This window comes from Abramis brama, assembly GCF_963993115.1.
Source record: "Abramis brama genome assembly, chromosome: 10".
Classification (NCBI taxonomy): Eukaryota; Metazoa; Chordata; class Actinopteri; order Cypriniformes; family Leuciscidae; genus Abramis; species Abramis brama.
The window spans coordinates 26870267-26882590 of NC_139972.1; the positions used below are offsets into that span (position 1 = coordinate 26870267).

The window sequence follows — 12324 nt, forward strand, 5'->3', positions numbered from 1 at the left end:
ATACATGAGGCTTCGGTGAGCTTAAGAGGGTTCTTTCAAAAACATCAAACATTCTGAACAGTAGTGTATTTTAGAACAAAGCAAAGCTACAAAAATGAAAATACACACTGCAAAAATATTCATTTCCTTTTTCATTTTCATTTCTGGATATCCCAAATCCCCAAAGTTCTTGGACTCCTTCCAAATTCTTTCTTTCTTGCTTTATTTGAACATGAGTTCAGTGACAGTATGTCACTAAGGTAATAACTTATGTATTGGGACATCTGGATGTGTTAAAATCTTGCTCTTTCTGTATCTTTCCCCCATCTATCGTCTCCATACCTGTAGGCCCGCTTCACTCTGCACCTCCGACAGGATGTTGACCAGACAGCCAATCATAGAAAGTGCAACAGATAAATCTCTCTTACTTACACTCTATCCAGATCTTCCTCTACACTTACTCTCTTTCCAGCAGGGGTTCTCAACTCTGGCCCCGGGGTCCACTTTCCTGCAGAGTTTAGCTCCAACACTAATCAAACACACCTGAAAGGGCTAAGCAAGGTCTTCAACATTATTATAAAGTTACTGGCAGGTGAGTTTGATCAAGGTTGGAGCTAAACTAAATGGACCTTGAAGGCCAGAGAATGAGAACCCTTGGTTTAGAGGCCAAAAAATGTAATCAAACATGAAATCAAACATCAAAATCTGTCAACCAATTTTCAATTTTCAAGCATTTTAAGCCTTTAGGTTTGAAAGATCATGTGAAACAATCAAATCAAGTTTGTCTAGCTGATACTGTAAATCGTCAGGTTGGAAGTCGCTCCTTCATGGAGTGAGACAGAACATGTACAGTACGCGTCATTCATCTTAATGAGCGACAGGATGTGTACATGCGTATGTGCGGGTAAGCATTTCTGATACATTTTCCCTAGTGTGTGTGTGTGTGTGTGTGTGCGTGTGTGAGGCAGCACCTGCTTTGTGACACCTGGTCATTTTTGTCAGGTTTACAACCTTACCCCTGACCCCCTTCACACAGAATCAGACAGAACGCCTTAGGCAAAATGACTTATATTATGTGCAGGAACCACAACGTACCATCAATACAACACTCTTCCCCTATTCAACAGTTTCCCCTATTCTTTGAACTTAAAAATCGAATTCTGTCATTTTTTACTCACCCTTGTGTTGTTCCAAATCTGTTTGGCTTTCTCTTTTCAACGGAACACAAAAGGTGAATAGTCTGGGGGCTATTTTCAGTAAAATTAAAGAGGACCATGCAAATAACAAATACATTTGTTAGCTTTCTGTGAGGAAAAGACTTAATTTAGGTCATTATTCGTTGACAAAACCTAACATTTGCCATAGCTCTCCTTGACAAGTTTATGAGAGTTCATTGGAAAGGTAGTGACGTCTGATTCAAGAATCAATGGAACTTTTGGGTCAGATCTTTTCAGTGAATCTTTTATACTGTTTATACTGATGAGGGCTGTGTTTCTCAAAAGCACCACCGATAGTCTCTACGATAAACATAGCTCAGGATGCTTTTGAGAAACAGCCCTGACTGATTCATTCACAAATCTGACTGATCTGGTTCTAAAGCTCACTCAATGTTCAGGTCTAGAGGAAAAGATTATAAGTAAATAGTGACTTCAATTTGGAAAGTTCATCACAAAAAAAGCTATCGTATGACTTTAGTGAACGTCACTTTCGTGATGTTTTTATGGTGCTTTCACATCCGTTTTGAAGCTTGAACACTTCAGTATCCATTGCAATTGCATGCAAAAAGCAACTATTTCAAACATATCCTATTGTCTTTCATGGAGGAAAGACAATCACATATGTTTGGAACAAAATAAAGGTGAATATATGATTTATAAATTATATTATTTATTTATTTGGATTGTTTACATTAGAAATACAGGGTTTGTACAGATTCTGTAAAATGAAATTCCAGGACTTTAAAGGACCTTTAAAGGACTTATACTTTATATATATATATATATATATAGTGCAATGCATAAGTGAATACACCCATGCTAAAGTTGACTAAAAAGAGGAATAAAAAATCATATTTTGGAAATTGAACTTAATGCCTTAATTTAAAAAATTAGGAAAAATCCAACCTTTAAGGACACCAGTTTTTTAGGATACTATGCATCCTGATAAAGTTCCCTTGGCCTTTGGAATTAAAATAGCCCCACATCATCACATAGCCTTCACCATACCTAGAGATTGGCATGATTTTATTTCAGTTAGCCTAAAAGCTAGTTTGATTTGCATTGAGAGATGATCTTATGGAAAGTACCCCATGCCAATCTCTAGGTATGGTGAAGGCTATGTGATGATGTGGGGCTATTTTAATTCCAAAGGCCAAGGGAACTTTATCAGGATGCATAGTATCCTAAAAATAAAATAAAAAAAATACTTAAAAATAAAAATCTGCCTGCCTCTATGGGAATTTAACATAGGGGTGTACTCACTTATGCACCATGTATTTTAAGGAAGAACATTTATTTATTTACGATACATTATTCATTCACAAAGAAAATTGGTGTCCTTAAAGGTTGGATTTTTCCTAATTTTTTAAATTAAGGCATTAAGTTCAATTTCCAAAATATGATTTTTTATTCCTCTTTTTAGTCAACTTTAGCATGGGTGTATTCACTTATGCATTGCACTGTATATATATATATATATATATATATATATATATATTTTTTATTTTATTTTTTTTTAAACTCAAATTACATATATATATGATAACTAATGTTTCACGTCATAGAGATCAATCCATTGACCAGCGCTGTCAGGCATGTGAAATCACCTTAACCATTGAAAGGATATTGAAACAGATTTTTTTCCTATGAATATATGATTGACCTGAAGAATGAAAGTTGTATTATATACTTCCATAATATCATGCTCAAAGCCATGCGAAATAGCTCTATATGTCAGACAGGCTGCAGCGTTAATTTAACCTGAAATGATTGTATTTTTTCAACAACAATTTTATTTTAATTAGGGATGCACCGATACCACTTTTTGCAGAACGAGTCCGATACCCATACTTTCATTTTTGGTACTCGCCGATACCAATTATCGATACCTGAATTTTCACTGCATTTGTCATTTTTAAATGTATTAGTAGATAAACCAAAAGAATATAAATCATATTAGTTGGCTTAATTTGTTCATCAAATATATATTTATTTCAGTTATTTTCATGCTTAATTAAGCCTGCTAAAATGCATTGTATGAGCTTCTGTTACTGTCACTGTTCATTATATTGCTCTGTCATATTTTATCTTTCATTTAATAGCACAGCACATATTTAGAGCAGCTCCAGAAGGGCTCAGTGCTGAGGACTGGGTCAGTGTAACAAATATTTAGATACCAGTGAAATATCAATTATTTAATCCAATTTTGATACAACGAAAACTACCAGCCTAATCTCTCTATAAATTACAAGAACGTCTGTCTGTCTGTGTGTCTGTCTGTCTGTCTGTCTGTCTGTGTGTGTGTGTGTGTGTGTGTGTGTGTGTGTTAACCACATATCTCTCGAACCATTAGTCCGATGGATTTCAAATTCGACAGGTGTCTTGCCACGGGCACGAGTAAGTGCAGTGCCAAGTTTGACGTTGTTTGGATGAGAAATGCTAAAGATATCGTTAAATATATCATTTTTAAAAGGTTGTGGTTTAAAAATAAACATTCTGACATTAGAGGGTTGTATCGGTCAAAGAAGCCCCAATAAGCTCAGTCAGCTACACTGTTTACTTCTGAATATTATAGTTTGGTTCCAGAACATGATAAATCCATTTTGATTAATTTGAGTAAAAATGTGTTTTCTTTACCAAAAACCACTATTTTCTGTTTCAAACTTTCACATAGCATCTTTAGGTTATAATATCATAAAAAAATTCAAATCCAGATTTTGATTTTCAAAGATCTATTATAAAAACGGATTATTTTCCCCCCAAAATGCAATAAATTCATGACACTTTTTTTTCCAAAATGCTATCATATTGAAACTGTTGAAATCAGCCATCACTAAGAAATATCTCCTGAACTTTTTTGACGGCGATCAGCTCACAAAAACTGATTTTGCACGGGCACTTTCACTGCTCCCTGAATCGACGCGCTTATTCATTTGTGGATGTAAACTGAATCTGTAAGTCAGCTATGCTGTTTACTTCTGAATATTATATTTCATTCTGGTGCGCTTAAAGTTATCGCTACTGTGTAATAGTAGCTGCTATTCACCAACTAAACATATCCTATTCAATGCGTTCACAGTCTCTTTCACGGGCATCATTTGTAGTAGCCTATTCACAAACTGTTTCCTCAAGCATAGCGTTTTCTCTGAGTTCACTGTGTGCTTTCTACCATGCACAAATAAAAATGTCACTGAACTTTTGCTGTGTAATTGTAACAATGAGCACTCAAACACACCAAACCAACAATTACTAAAAACACACTCAAAAACTGATTTTGCACGGGCATTTTGCACTAGCACTTAGAAGGTTGTGGTATACATAAACACTCAGTCAGCTACACTGTTTACTTCTGAATATTATAGTTTATTCACAGCCATCATTTGTAGTAACCTAGCCTGCTCCCTGAATTCAATGCGTTCACAGTCTCTTTCACAGGCACCAAACCAACAATTACTAAACACACACACAAAAACTGATTTTGCACGGGCATTTTGCACTAGTTAATGTGAATTTAAAACATTATTAAAGACAAGTAAGCAATCAGTAACAAAATAAGAACAAATAATCGAATTACAAATAGGACAAATAAATACAATAGAACAAAGAAAGGCTACAAATGAAATAAACAGTGTTTTTAGAGTTTTTCGGGTAGATCTAACAGGTACAGAAATTTGAATAAAGTAATCAATTATGAAGAAAAAAGCATATTCATTACTGTATAAATTATATAGATGGATATTTTTGTAAAGTTGAAAAGGGTAGCCTATTTAGTCAAGAGCAGTGAGTAATTTATTTGTCCTTTGTTTGATTAACATTAAAACACAGCAGCAGGTTTATTAGACTGCTGTCCCAGACCGAACTCATGGACCCCATATGAACATGGGTATGTTCACTTGAGATATAACCGACTTTGTTTACTAGAAAACTCGCCAAGACGGGCGTTTTAACATAAACTTGTGTGGATGTTTGTCTTCGGATGTTTGTGTTTGCGGATTAAACTTCTTGACCTGCAAACGTTCTGTAATAATGTAGGGAACCACTCGTTATATACAACATATACAACCTTACATATACAATTTAGTTTTAATCCAAATGACACGTGCTGAGTGAACGATCAGCAATCAAGAGCATTCAACAGAAGTGCACTCGCTCGCTCTCTCTCTCGTCAGTTACCGTTAATAATAATGCCTCGTTTTATTTTCTTTGCCATTGATATCCGAATGAACAAACTTTCCACTGATGTCTGTTTAAAGGGATGTGCTCGACCAGCTCGCGCATCTGTGCCGGTGCACGCTCAATCCACTGCGCGTTTTTCTCTTATCAGCTCGCGCACCACAGCTGTGGTTAATACACACGCTGCCTGGTAGGCCTATCGGTTGTTGGTACCGGAGCATTTTTACGAGTACGAGTACATGAGATCGGTATCGGTGCATCCCTATTTTTAATAATTCAAGCACTTTTCAAGTACCTCTTCAGAAAATATGGCTGTTTTCAAGGGTTTTCCAGGACTTCAATTTCAAAAAGTCAAATTCAAGTACTTCAAGCACTTTAAGCACCTTATACGAACCCTGGAAATATGTCTGCATTCCTCTCTTCTTACGTAAAAGCAGGGATGGGCATCAATGCAGACGATGTTTTCTTATCTTCTCAGCGACTGTTCCGCACTATCTCTCTTTTGGCTCTCCATCCCTCTTATTCATTGTATGGTGGCAATCTCCATCCATCTGCCCTCATAAGTAATGTTCTGTATCCATCTGTGCCTTTGGATTCTAGCCACATAGATGATGCCTGAAAGGGAGCCTTATGGGCAGACGAGGCAGACTACAGTACACACTTATCAATTACCTGGTCGGAATGCACATACATACATACATACTATATCAGAATCCATTCCTGTTGACCCGCAACACTCTTTTTCTCATAGGCGGTTGGTGATGAAAGACATCGTAGCCCTTTTCCAGAGATTTCTGGATCCCTTATGCCATCATAGCCCCTTTGGATCGTGTGACACCTTACTTCAAAGGCTGCTTCATGCCATTGAAATCAAAAGATGAGTGCATGTAAAACAAAATATTGGTTCTCTAGTTAAGATCTCTGTTTCAACATAGCTCAATGAAACACCCATACAGGACCACTTCATCAATAAATCAATCTTATAATCAAGCTAAAGAGGTGAGGACGTCTAACCTAGTGAACTGCTTCACCACCTATACACAGGCAGATGCTTTCTTAAAGGGGTGATGAACTGAGAAATCAATTTTTCCTTGAGCTTTTGGCATATAAGAGATCATCATACTCTAAGAATATCCTGTAAGTTTCAGAACTGAAAACGGCCTTGTTAGTCCAATAAAAGCTTTTATTGACACCAGGCACAGCGAATGACAGATTTTTCAAAGTGGGGATCTATGACGTCAAAGGGTATCAAACACCGCCTCCGCAGAAGAAGATCAACGCCTACTTAGCCCCGCCCACCGATTTGCGCTTTACATGAAACGCATTATAATGATTATTATAAAGCTGCTTGGTTTAAAATTGACTTCTGTTCTTCATTCGTCGCTACACCAGTGGTTCCAGAGATAGAGAAACACAGAGAAAGAGATAAGCAAAAGAAACTTCTTCAGGGTGATACAAGTCCCCACTGCGGAATTGTCCCGCTTATTACTCGGCTCCTTGCAAGGATTTTGTAAGCAAGGGGGACTTGAAAATGTTTTGGGGGCTCGGCAGAAAATGTTATGGAACCACTGCGCAACACTGTTGACAATGGACCTTTTTTTCTTAGAAATTTTGTTGAAATATCGCTAATGTGAGGTACCCTTAAGTCAGCATCCTACCCATCAAAGAACATCATATGCTCTACATACATCAGCAAATCAAATGCACTTTTGATTTCAATAGAGATTACAATTAAATGGATAGTTATCCCAAAAAGGAATTTCATCATCATTTTCTGATCCTCATGTTGTTGATTTATGGAGAAAAAAAATGACTATGGAAGTCAATGGGGTCCATCAACTGTTTGGTAACTGACATTCTTCAAAAAAAAATAAAAAAATGTTGTGTTCAGTAGAAGGAAATTCATACAGGTTTAGAAAAACTACAACTAACCCTAACCCTAAGTACTGATCATTTAAAAAAAAAAATAATACTCTCAAAATACCTTGTTTTTATATTCTGCAGAAGAAAGTCATACTGGTTTGTAATGACATGAGGGTGTTAATGACAACAGAATTTTTATTTTTGTATGAACTATCCCTTAAACATATTGCTAAGCTAATGGTGCAATACTCTAATATGCATACAATAAGCTGCACATGTATACAGACACAGCTTTTACCTGAATTTCACAGGCAAAGAGACATTTATAGCCATTTGACTCAGCCAGCATCATCTGACCATTGTGAAACCATTAAAGCAACTTTATGAAGAGAATACAAAAACAACTCACCCCCAAAGCTGTGTGTATCGTCATAAGTGCCAGTAAAAGCCTTGTGCTGGATAAACAAACAAACAAATAAGACAATTATGAATAAGACATAGGTAAAGAAGTTAGATGCCACATACACTACCATTCAACAGTTTGGGGTCAGTAAGATTCTTGTGTTTGTGTGTGTGTGTGTTTTAAGAAGTCTCTTTTCATCGAGGCTACATTTATTTAATCAAAATACAGTAAAATAGTAATATTGTTAAATATTATTACAATTAAAATAATAGCTTTTTTATTGCAATATTTTTTTAATTTTCTGTTCTATCTTTTGTTCTTCTTAAGTTTTCTTCTTCTTCTTCTTCTTCTTATTATTAAGTGTGCTTGCTGAAAGCAGCACACTTATTGTTCTTCTTAAGTTTTCTTCTTATTATTATTATTATTCCCGGGAGAAAAATAGACGCGCCAGCTCCTGCGCCTAGGCCCTTTGAGACAGAGACACCGTTCCAACTTTAAAACGTCCGGTCAGTACCGGTGTAAGTTGCTCGCGAAGATGACATCACGAGTCCATGTCGTTTGTCCGCCATAGTGGATTGAACAGAAAGCGAAACTAAAGTTTCACAGGTCACAAATTTGGTCCGAACTTCACGAAACTGGACGTACATGATCCTTGGACTAAGCCTCACAAAAGTTACTAGAAGGATTTTTGATTTTCGGAAGCGTTTGCCCGTCACAGCCAAACGAAATCAGCGGCGTAGTCGCCAAAACAGGAAGTAGTTCATATTTCAGGAACGCTGTCACGTATCGAAACCAAACTTTGTACATTAACTCGAGACTCCAATGTGAGGATGTACAAGATAAAAAAAAAAAAAAAAACATTACAAAATTGTAAATTATTTGGCAACAATATAACCCCCCAATATAACCCAATATAACAATATAACCCCCCCCCCCCCCCCTTTACCTTATGTCTTGGAGTATCGCAATAATATCGTATCGTAAGTTCAGTATTATGATATGTATCGAATCGTGACATGAGGGTATCGTTACACCCCTATCAGTGAATGCAGCCAGCTTAGCTAGTTTGTGAAGTAGAGTGATTTTATTTTAGGTAGTTGTAAAATAGTGCAATATAATTGTAAATATATAATATAATAATAAAAATTTAAATATGAATGTAGTCCTATATATATTTATGTTATATCATAATCTTGACTTTCTTTGATGACGTTTGCAGGCCGTTTCAAATGAGCGGTTATTGTCAGTGAAGTCCACTTCAACTGATATACCGTGCTCAGGGAGTAGGGGAGCAGTGAACACTGCGTATGGACCCTGTCGAATGGAACGCACCTTAGATGTGTAAAAAACAAGTGGAAAGCGCGAGCGCGCCACTCTCTCCTTTTCACAAGCGCTTGCTGTCCCGTGGCGTCTGTCGTTGCTATGCAACCATGAACTGCGCTCTCCATGATGACAAGGAAGTATCATCAAAAGATTAATTGATTTCTAGCCCTTGCATTAGCTTTACTACTAGATATATTTATGGAGATGAAAAATAATAAGGCGCCCTGTACAGCTATGATCAGCTGTTCGGCCGAGCATTCAATGTTTACGCTGCGAGCTGATCAGTTGGTTTGTTGCTGCCGCGCTCTATCACTCGCACAACATTAAAAACAGCTCATTATGACTCAATGTTAGAATGCTGCACCTACACTCGATAGTGTGAATAAGATCAGCGCAACGCAGACCACTGCATTGACAGCGTGAAACATATGATCTGTCTACAGCCAGGGCTCAGCGGAAGACAGAAAATGCCGGTCCAGCGCTGATTGAGGAATTAAATTCGAAAATAAAAGACAGTTTGACATCTTTTTTCTCGCATCTCGCATTCTCACATTTTTTCTCGCATCTCGCATTTATCCACTACCTGCTAACGTTAGTGCACTGCACCCGAGCAAGCACACTTTGCAGTTCCTCCGGAAATGCATTTTTCTAGTTTTTAAATGTAATGTATTCCTGCGAAGTCAAAGCTTAATTTCAGCATCATTACTCCAGTGTCACGTGATCTTTCAGAAATCAAATCAGAAATACTCTAATTATGCTGATTTGCTGCTCAAGAAACATTTCTTATTATTATCAATAAATGTAGGGATCTAATCGTCTAATTAGGATCTGTTTGATCTAGAATGAATCATAATAAATGTCATAAAACATGCAAACAATGATGATGGGAATACTAGGACAATGGGGACTCTTACCAGAAAAGGAGGCTGGTCGAGGTGGTCCGGCGGGGGGGTGTCATCTCAGCCGCCACTCAGGGCATGTGCTACCTGTTGACCTTTCTCCACTGCCTCAGAATGATGTGGTCAGTGATGTAGCTATGACTCCTGACGTCCCGTCGGACAACTCACCCACCTGAGGGAAAAATGAAGAGATGGATGGGTAAATCACTGTAGGAATACACGGATAAACAATAAATACGTGCTGGAATTGACAGTTGGGTAAAGGCAGATTCTCTCTCCTTCAATAACATTCCCAATGGCTGACAATATGGCAGAGGTGGTGATGTGAGAGGTGGGGGTGAGAAAGAAAGAGACACGCTGAATCAATACAATAGATGGAACTTGGACAAAGTTTATCTTTCCGGATGGCTTCTTTTCCATGACACACAAGTCAAGACTGACAAAGATTATAAAGCGAACTCACTGACACTGACAATGGACACATCAAACTACACAGCATTGCAGACAGATGCATATCCAAGCCATACTATGACTTTAAAGTCATAATTAAGAGGGCTTTAACCATCATGGCTGAGTTTGCCAGACATTAGTATTGCTAACAAACAGTTATTGTAATGGCCGATATAATATTTTCATTTTTGTTGGCTTACTAATTTAATTTGTTTTGAAAAATGCAGCTGGTCACAGAATTGAATAAGTCAATGTCAAGTACAAAGAGTCATACCGAATCATGAATGGGGAATATTTTACATTCTTGTGACTAGATTTACTGTGGTCCTTAAATTTACTTGTTCATAATAATTAGGTCACTCAGACACACACATACGAAATGGAACTTAATGCATTATAGGAGATACACTGGGAACCAAATATAGTGCATACAAAAGGCTAAAACGATTCTAAAACCATAATGTTTGTGTTTGTCACAATTATAGCAAATATGGCCTATGCACAATGACCCATTTTGAACAATTTTGTGGGACCAATATCAAATAAAACATAATCTGCTGATCAGTTCTGCCATTTAACATTCATTAACATCACAAATCAAATAAAAGCAGGCATCATGTGATGCTTTATTACTTTAAAACTGTGTTGCCCAGTAAATCCAACATATTTTCACCCAGAGACCTACAACTTCTGTCACCTCAGGAAGGTGGTGGTCATGTAGACTATGTAGGCTATACAGTGATTTGAACCCGTTATTCATTTCTTATTGCTAACATTCATTGCATAAAATTTACATTTGACCATAAGCTATTGAGAATAAGCTATTGGTATCCTTTCGCATTAAACAAAACCAGTCTCCAGTAATTGGAAACAAATATACACGACATTCACAAGTGCAAGACCTTCAAAACAACCAACTAGGCGACATCAAGTAAACATCCTCACCTGCTCCCGTAGTGTCCTGTAGCACCGCGGCTTTACATTAAGGCGTAAAATACAATACCATACAGAGAGGTGCACGCCGAAAACTTTATCAGAAACGCGCAAAAGAGTCGAACATGGGTGCGCGCTTCGGCGGCTCGAGTTTGCTGTGACGTCATGGATGGGGTCGGTTTCCCTATCCCAACTGCAACTACGGGGTAATGCATGCACTTCCCTGTTGAGCTCCCGCTGATTTGATATTCTTGAGGATTCACTGACAGTCCAAAAATAGCAATTTCTCCACACTGAAAAGTTTCTTAAGTACAAGTTTAGGCTTTATTTCTGAGATGATCGCAGTGCTGCAGGTGGTTTGGCAGGTAGATTTGGAGATTCACCTGCTGTTCCACTCTGGACTCCTGAATAACGTGTGATTCTGAGATTGTCGCGGGCTGGACCAGTGAGAATTGTGTGCGGGTTCGCTCGTTGTCTGTGAGAAAATGGATTCTTGCTTAATATTGCGAGCGACGCTTTTCGGAATGATGTTGCTGGGACTTCTTACACCGGCACGAACTAAAGGGGTGAGTTTATTAAATGATTAGTATCTTCTAAAACGTTTTACTCTTAATTTTTTCAACGTTTTAAACATAAATATTTTTTAAGTACGAATCATTTTAACGAAGAAGTAGTAGCAGTAGCCTATGGGGAGAGGGTGCTGAATTATTTAATTCATATCTCTAATGTTACTAAACGTTAGCTGCGGATGTTATTGATGATAGCAAATGGTTCAGAGCACTGAAAGGAACTAATATCAAACACATGATATCGAAAACATATGTTCTTTTATCAATGGTGTGAATAATGTGGGAGTAAGTTATTTACACAGGCTAGCGTTTTCTCACTAAATAGACACTCGCGCAAAGAAGTTGCGTTCACTTGGGGTGGTAACCATAGCAACAGCAACAACAGGCTGCTCGAGCGCTTTCCGTTGCTTACTCATATCGGACGGTACAAAATTGTTTATCGTTTTATTACACATTTATTGCATGTATATGACAACGCTTTGTCTAGGAATGCCTTTTTAGATGAGCTGGAGTAC

General features: G+C 37.5%; 2 protein-coding genes across 2 annotated transcripts in view; one reads left to right on the plus strand and one right to left on the minus strand.

Annotated features, from left to right (window-relative positions):
- col4a4 (collagen, type IV, alpha 4) overlaps nt 1-11766 on the minus strand; it is a 73803-nt gene extending 62037 nt beyond the window's left edge. The window contains exons 1-3 of the mRNA XM_084125632.1: nt 11253-11766; nt 9873-10029; nt 7642-7687 (exon numbers count right to left, since the gene is read on the minus strand). Of these exons, the coding sequence (XP_083981758.1) occupies nt 7642-7687; nt 9873-9916 (90 nt within the window). The 5' untranslated portion in view covers nt 9917-10029; nt 11253-11766. The remainder of the gene's footprint in view (nt 1-7641; nt 7688-9872; nt 10030-11252) is intronic.
- col4a3 (collagen, type IV, alpha 3) overlaps nt 11458-12324 on the plus strand; it is a gene marked incomplete at its 3' end in the record, with an annotated part of 35884 nt that continues 35017 nt past the window's right edge. Inside the window, exon 1 of the mRNA XM_084125633.1 lies at nt 11458-11806. Coding sequence (XP_083981759.1) covers nt 11726-11806 — 81 coding nt within the window. The 5' untranslated portion in view covers nt 11458-11725. The remainder of the gene's footprint in view (nt 11807-12324) is intronic.